At 54.5% G+C, this 7,363-nt stretch overlaps 1 protein-coding gene across 5 annotated transcripts in view; it reads right to left on the bottom strand.

Moving 5' to 3' along the window:
- The window catches only part of HECTD4 (HECT domain E3 ubiquitin protein ligase 4), a 66,558-nt gene that overhangs the window by 2,417 nt on the left and 56,778 nt on the right, over window positions 1–7,363 (bottom strand). For all 5 annotated transcript variants that reach the window (XM_079322496.1, XM_079322497.1, XM_079322498.1 and 2 more), the window contains 8 exons: window positions 6,941–7,087; window positions 5,599–5,718; window positions 5,347–5,502; window positions 3,679–3,782; window positions 2,665–2,886; window positions 2,153–2,319; window positions 1,568–1,763; window positions 1,105–1,327 (listed from right to left, as the gene is read on the bottom strand). In XM_079322496.1, the coding sequence (XP_079178622.1) occupies window positions 1,105–1,327; window positions 1,568–1,763; window positions 2,153–2,319; window positions 2,665–2,886; window positions 3,679–3,782; window positions 5,347–5,502; window positions 5,599–5,718; window positions 6,941–7,087 (1,335 nt within the window). The remainder of the gene's footprint in view (window positions 1–1,104; window positions 1,328–1,567; window positions 1,764–2,152; window positions 2,320–2,664; window positions 2,887–3,678; window positions 3,783–5,346; window positions 5,503–5,598; window positions 5,719–6,940; window positions 7,088–7,363) is intronic.

The raw sequence follows: 7,363 nt of genomic DNA, 5'->3' as shown, positions 1-7,363 counted from the left end.
CTGCGGGTTACGGCAACACAACAAATCCTGAGCGTGCCCAAAATCCAATCCCTGCTGTGGGAGCACAGGGTGCACCCCTGGCCTCCTTGGGGGGTCTCAAAACCTCTGAGTGAGACCTTGGTGTCTCAGGTGCTGAATTCTAACCCCTGGGGAAAGTTGTCAGCACAAAGAGAATGGAAACAGGTCACCAAAATTAGTAAAGTATAAATGAAACATTTAGAATGTAGATAAATAGGTTTTTTGGAATGTTTATGATAAGGGACATGTAGCCAAGATGGAGAATTTGGGGGGTGGACACCTTTTCCTCCTTCTTCTCCATGTCATCTATGTTGGGTGACACGTTGGCACTCTTGGATTGGATGGGGTCAGGGCTGGACCATTTAATAAAATTGTATTGTATTGGAAAATTGTTGCAAACATGCAGCACTTAGACTATATAAGATAAGCCCTGCCCTCAGCAGGCAGATCCCACCATGGATGCCAGGCTGAGCAGACCCTGCTGGCCAGGCAAAAGGTGCCTGAGATAAGAAATAATAACCAATCCTTGGGAAAAGAGAAAACCATCTCCAGCAATCTCTCTTCGGCTGCTTCAGAGAAAACCAGGGTTTGAACCACCTCATGTCCCTCTGGGGTGATCTCAGGGAAAAGGAGAAACCCCAGACTGGGACACCCAGCCTGGCGTGGGGCTGTTCTGTTCTATTGTTACTGTGTCTGTGTTTCTCCAACAGGCCTCGTGCCAATGTTTTTCCAATTGTTTAATCATTTTAAAAGTGTTTCAGGCAAATAGCAAAGTCTCTCTGCATCTCTACAGGGCAGTTTTAATTGTGGAATCCCAGAACAGTTTTGGGTTGGGAAGGATCTTAAAGCTCATCCAGTTCCACTCTCCCACCATGGGCAGAGCGCCTTCCACTGCATGCAGTTCGTTTCATGCAAAATTTTATTTCTACATCATTTAAACCCCAAATGTCTCCTCATTTACCCTCAAAGCCCCTGCTGGTTAAACTCTGTCACTGTCCATGAAACCCCAGCTGGAGGGGGGCAGTGCTGGGGGCAGTGCTGGGGGCAGGAGCAGCTCCTGTCCCTGGGGAAGTGCCCGTTCCGTACCTGCGGCGCCGTCGGGGGGCGCGATTTTCATGGGGTAGGGGGGGACGTGGGCGGTGTCGGGGCCGCCGTCCTTGCAGGGGCAGGTGAAGGGGATCCTCTCCTGGTTACAGGCAAACTTGATGAACTTGCAGAGCTCCTCCTGCGTGAACATCTCCAGGGCGCTCCAGAAGAACTCGATGTGCTGGTCGGTCTCCATCAGTCCCACCTGGTACATGGTGTGTGCCTGAGGGGACAGCGACACGTGTCCACTGCTGCTCTGCCCCATCCCTTCAGCAATCTTCCCCACCACACTTTTAAATAGAGGAAGTTCACATTCTTACTCCTCCCTGCACAAGCCCCACCCTATTATTTCCTGAATCCAATGAAGTTCCCCAAGGATGTCCTGGCTGCACCAGCAGCAGAAGATTCTGCCCTCCCAGGAGGATCCCCCTCCCTGTGTCCCACAGGAGTGTGGCCAAAGCACCTTGAGGAATTCCAGGTTGATGTAGGGAAGGCCACAGGTCCTGAGCTCCATCTCCAGGGGGGTGAGGGTGGTCAGGAGCTGCAGGGGGATGATGGAGCCCAGCCCTGCCCTCACTGCTGTCATGCACTCCGGGGTCTGCAGCTCCCGCATGCGCAGGCTCCGGATGGCGGCCGCGTACACGTCCTTGTTCTCCCACCTGCAGGGGCACGGATCTGGGATGAGGAGCAACACCTGGGACAGCCCTTGTGCCCCACCTTGTGTTACACATGGAGGGGTTTTACAGAGATCCTGATCTGGAATAATCCAGAGTTAGCAACACACACTTTGCATTCTGGTGTTTCCCAGTCAATTCTGCTGTCCTCTGCTTCCTCCTCTCCTCCCACCTGCCCATCCCTCACAGCTGGGACCAGCCCTGCTCCTCTGCCTCTTACAGAGCCAAACAGCACCAGTGATCCCAAATTCTGCCAACCCCTCACAAAGCAAACTTTCCCAGATCATTTCAACTTGTTAAAAAAGGTGCCTCTGGAGAGGCTGTGCTTGGAGAACAATTCCAGAGATGTTTTGTGCCTGAAGGATGCTCCTTACCCCACAGGGATGTGCCTGCCCCTGGGGCACAGCTCCACCTCCTCCCCAGTGAGGCTCAGGTAGGTGAATTTGCAGCAGGGTTTGTTGGGGCAGTCAGGGCTCTCTGTTGCCAGGTGCTGGGAGGCAATTTCAGCACACAGAGCTTCCAGCTCCGTCTCGTCACTGATCTGTCATGGAACAAGGACAAGGACCTGGTCACCAGCATGGCAGTGCCTCATCAGAGCTGTCCCCAAGGCAGGGACCCTCCCCAACAGCAAAATCCTGCTTTAACCTTGGCCTGCTTTAGCAATTCCAGGAAATATTTCAGAGCTGGAATTCCACCGTGCCTGGCAGCAGGGGAGTGTGGGAAACTTCTCCAAGGCAACAGGATGTAAAATCCTGCATCCAACAGGAACCAACCCATCTCCCAACCCTGCTTCCCTGAAAGCCACCTGGCAGCCCCAGTGAGGGCAGCAGCAATGTGCCATGGGGGAACCCTGAGGAAAAGGAGGGAAGAGGGAGAAGGCACCTACATTTTCAAATTTTTTGACGTAGTTGTAGGTGAGGATGTCAGCTTCCTGCAGATCCACGTCAGGATCCAGGGGCTCTCCCACCAGGGTTTTCCAGAAGGAGGGCAGCAGGTCCAGGGGCAGGGGCACGTCGGCGCGGATGGCGATGCCCAGCAGCTGCCCGAAGAAATGCAGCAGCTGCTCCTCAGCATAGGTGATGGGGCTGGGGGTCAGGATGTACTTCCCCTGTGCAGAGAAGGGGAAACACAGAGCAGGACTGAGGGGCTGCCTGCTGGCAGCCTGGGGAAATGCTCTGACCATGTTTAGTTGGATACCAAAGGATCTGCCTGTGTTTTATCACTTCCTGATCAAGTCAACCCCAGAAAGTTCCCACTTTGCCAAGCTGGTGATCAACACTCAGGATTTTCTGCACTTGTTACATCAGTTTCATATCCAAGCCTTTCAATTGTGGGATGTTTCTGAGCTTGGATTTGCAGAGCCAGGTTTGCTACATAGTTGGTCTTAAGGAATTGAGCTGTTTCCTACCCTAAGAATATTCCCAGGAAAGAATTACTGAGAATTCTTTGGACCACCAGCTTTATCTTGTTTCTAGAGAACATCAGCACAAAGTAACACATTAAATAGCATGAATGGAGCACCTTGTTCTCCTGGCAGCATGACAGATCTTTCTGGTGACATTCCTGGAGTAAAGTCACAGAATAGAAATTCATGGAAGTTCACCAGTTTGGGACAACCTCTGAAGCAGACAATTGAACCTCACTCACTCTGAATGCTGCTCAGCAGTTTTAACTATGCTCCATTGTGCATTTTGCTGCCCTGACTCCTTCTCCAAGTAGCTGCTGCACACAAGAGGTGCCACAGGGGATTCACCATTTCCAGCTCTCCCAAGATGTGGAACCTGCTTGGTTTCATGGATCTGAGGCCTCTCTCTGCACCTCTCAATGTGTCCCACTCCTGTTCAAACTCAGCATTCAAAAAGAGTAAACACCCCTCATTTTTGGCACTGGGATCTCACACCTTGTTCTTATTGACAGCAGAGCTGGGGCACAGCAGGAGCAGGGAGAGGGAGGAGCTCTGCAGCTCTTTACACACTTGCCAAAGGAAGTGGCGGAAAGATCCACCTGGAAAAGAGAGAGGGAAAACAATGGAAACATTCCTTTGTTCCTGCTCAATTCCTAAGTGGTGCTTTGCTTTCCAGCACTCCAACAACAGCAGGAATATCTGTTCTACCAGCTGGCCTGTAAATGGGATTTGTTACTGGATTAGGAGATGGATGGGGCTGTCCTACAACAATGGAGGGATCAGCACAGCTGCTGAGGCACAGCCACAACATTTATCTCCTCATAAACACTGTCAGTACCACCACAGCCCTTCAGAAGACAAGAATTCCCCTTGGGAGAAGGCCCCATGGAGCCTTGGCTCAGCTGATGGCTGTACCCTCACATCCTTTACACCTCAGGCAGGAGTTGCTGCTATACCCTGTCCCCACTCCCTAGTGCCCTGTGCATTCCCAGTCCCATTCCCTGATGCCCAGTCCCACTCCATGGTACCCTATCCCAGTCCCACTCCCAGTGCTGCTCACTGGTGCCCTGTTCATTCCCATTCCCTGGTACCCTGTTCATTCCCACTCCCAGTCCCATCCCCACTCCCTGGTGCCCTGTTCCCTGTCCCAGGTGCCCATTCCCACTCCCTGGTGCCCTGTTCCCAGTCCCTGGTGCCCATCCCCACTCCCTGTTTCCACTCCCAGTCCCACCACACTCCCTGATGCCCTGTTCCCATTCCCACTCCCAGTCCCATTCCCACTCCCTGGTGCCCTGTCCCCTTCCCAGTCCCACTGCTTGTTCCCATTCCTACTCCCTGGTGCCCATTCCCACTCCCAGTCCCACCACACTCACTGGTGCCCTGTCCCATTCCCAGTCCCACTCCCTGTTCCCATTCCCACCCTCATCCCCACTCCCTGGTGCCCTGTTCCCTGTCCCTGGAGCCCATCCCCACTCCCTGGTGCCCATCCCCACTCCCTGGAGCCCAGCCCCAGCCCCACCCCCAGGCACTCCCTGGTGCCCATCCCCACCCCCAGGCACTCCCTGGTGCCCATCCCCATCCCCAGCCCCAGGCACTCCCTGGTGCCCATCCCCATCCCCATCCCCATCCCCAGCCCCAGGCACTCCCTGGAGCCCACCCCCACCCCCAGGCACTCACTGGAGCCCATCCCCATCCCCAGGCACTCCCTGGTGCCCATCCCCAGCCCCAGGCACTCCCTGGTGCCCATCCCCAGCCCCAGGCACTCCCTGGTGCCCATCCCCAGCCCCAGGCACTCCCTGGTGCCCATCCCCAGCCCCAGGCACTCCCTGGTGCCCATCCCCAGCCCCAGGCACTCACTGGTGCCCATCCCCATCCCCAGGCACTCCCTGGTGCCCATCCCCAGCTCCTGGAGCCCATCCCCATCCCCAGGCACTCCCTGGTGCCCATCCCCATCCCCAGGCACTCCCTGGTGCCCATCCCCAGCTCCTGGAGCCCACCCCCAGCCCCAGGCACTCACTGGTGCCCATCCCCACCCCCATCCCCAGGCACTCCCTGGTGCCCATCCCCAGCTCCTGGTGCCCATCCCCATCCCCAGGCACTCCCTGGTGCCCATCCCCATCCCCAGGCACTCCCTGGTGCCCATCCCCAGCCCCAGGCACTCACTGGTGCCGTGCACCTCCTCTCCGGTGAAGCGGATGTTGAAGGCGTAGGTGGGGTCTCCCCCGCTGGCCAGTTTGACGCAGAGTTGGGAGGAGGGGACGCAGCCCAGCTGCCGCGCCGCCTGGCACAAGTAGGAGTTCTCGGAGGAACGGATCTCCCCTGTCCGGCAGAGGCAGAAATGAAGCCCCAGCCTCACACAGCAGGGCTGAGCTGGGCCAGAGCCCAGGGGCTGGCAAGGATCGGTGCTTGCTGTACCTCCTACGATCTCCAGGGGATCCAGGGTGATTTCGGGGGCTGCGTGGTCAGCAGTTCTCTGCACTGTGGCATTCAGCACTCTGTTCATGACAGTGACTTTTGTGTCATAAAAGATTAAACCTGAAGGAACAAACACATTTCAGGGGAGTTAATCTATCCCTGAAATTCTCCAGTGGACAATAACAGAATAAAATTTCCCCTTCATTAGACTGGCCATGTCTTACCTACCTAAATTAAAAAAAAAACAATATTCATAAAATCATGGAATGCTTTCCATGATTCCACTCATCCAGTTTTACCCCCTGTCATGGGCAGGCACACCTTCCACAGTGCAGGTTTCTCAAAGTCCCATCTACTTGCTCCTCATGTTTTCTGGAATAAGTGCACTGGGATAGAACACTGATGAACACAATTCCAATGTTCTATAAATAGATCCCAGCAACTCCACCACAATCTCTGTAAATAGGAACACTATGCCAAATAGTTTTCAGCAGTCTGAGATGTTTTGACAGTAAAGCTACAGGCAAGAAATGATGATAAAAAATAGGGCTGTGACACTGCCCCAAAAATATATTTAATACCTCATATCTCTGTGAAGAGAAATCTCTGAACATTCCTCATTCCCCCACAGTGGTTTAGGAGTGTTTTATTCCAGCTGGGCCAATACAAAAACCTCCTTTTACACACTGACACCCCTGGTGAATTCTGTACCTTCTTCAGAAAACAAATCTGGGCAATGTAATGACCCAAACTAGGGGTTTTGTTGTATAATGAAAGCTGCAAAAATACTCTGATGCACTTTTAGATTTTTCTTGATCTTACTAATGCTACAACAGCAAAGTCTTTGACTTCGACCTGATCTGCTTAATTAACAAAAGAGTTTTGATTCCTGGATACTCCCAAGAGGATGAAGACCCACAGACACAGAAGATGGAACAACTCCCTCTGTCAGGAAGATAATGCCCCTCTCTGAAGAGCACCCCATGCTCAGTGCCCTGTGCCCTGCAGAGTGCCCTGTGCTTGGTGCCCTGCAATGTCCTGTGCTCAGTGCCCTGCAGATGCCCCATGCTCAGCACTCTGCAGGTGCCCCATGCCCAGTGCCCCCTGCCCAGCACTCTGCAGGTGCCCCATGCCCAGTGCCCCATGCCCAGCACTCTGCAGGTGCCCCCTGCCCAGTGCCCCATGCCCAGCACTCTGCAGGTGCCCCATGCCCAGTGCCCCATGCCCAGCACTCTGCAGGTGCCCCATGCCCAGTGCCCCCTGCCCAGCACTCTGCAGGTGCCCCCTGCCCAGTGCCCCCTGCCCAGCACTCTGCAGGTGCCCCCTGCCCAGGCCCCCTGACCTTTGGCCTCCTGCAGCAGGGCAGCGATGCTGTTGCCGTACATGCCGGTCTGGCGCAGCTCCACCAGCGGCAGGAAGAAGGTCTCCAGGGTGGTGTTGAGGGACTGCAGCAGGGCAAAGCGCAGCCTCAGGCTCTCCACGGGGACATCTGCAGGGAGAAACTGCCAGTCAGAGACACCAACAGATTCCCCACCTCCTGCAAATCCCAGCAGGTTTGGTCCAGGAGAGACACAAGCCCCTTTGATCCCTGTGCTGAGGATGCAGGACAGCATTTCTCATGTTCCTCCCTGGATCTTGAGTTTTGGGGTTGTGAGTCCAGAATCTCCCATTATCACTTGATTTTCCTCCTGAAGTGCTTAGAACAGGATTTAGGTGACTAAAATCTGCCCTAAGTCAAGAACGGAAATCCAGACTTCCTTTCCCT

Source organism: Erithacus rubecula, assembly GCF_903797595.1.
Source record: "Erithacus rubecula genome assembly, chromosome: 19".
NCBI classification, from domain to species: domain Eukaryota; kingdom Metazoa; phylum Chordata; class Aves; order Passeriformes; family Muscicapidae; genus Erithacus; species Erithacus rubecula.
This window is presented reverse-complemented; position numbering and strand designations above follow the sequence as displayed.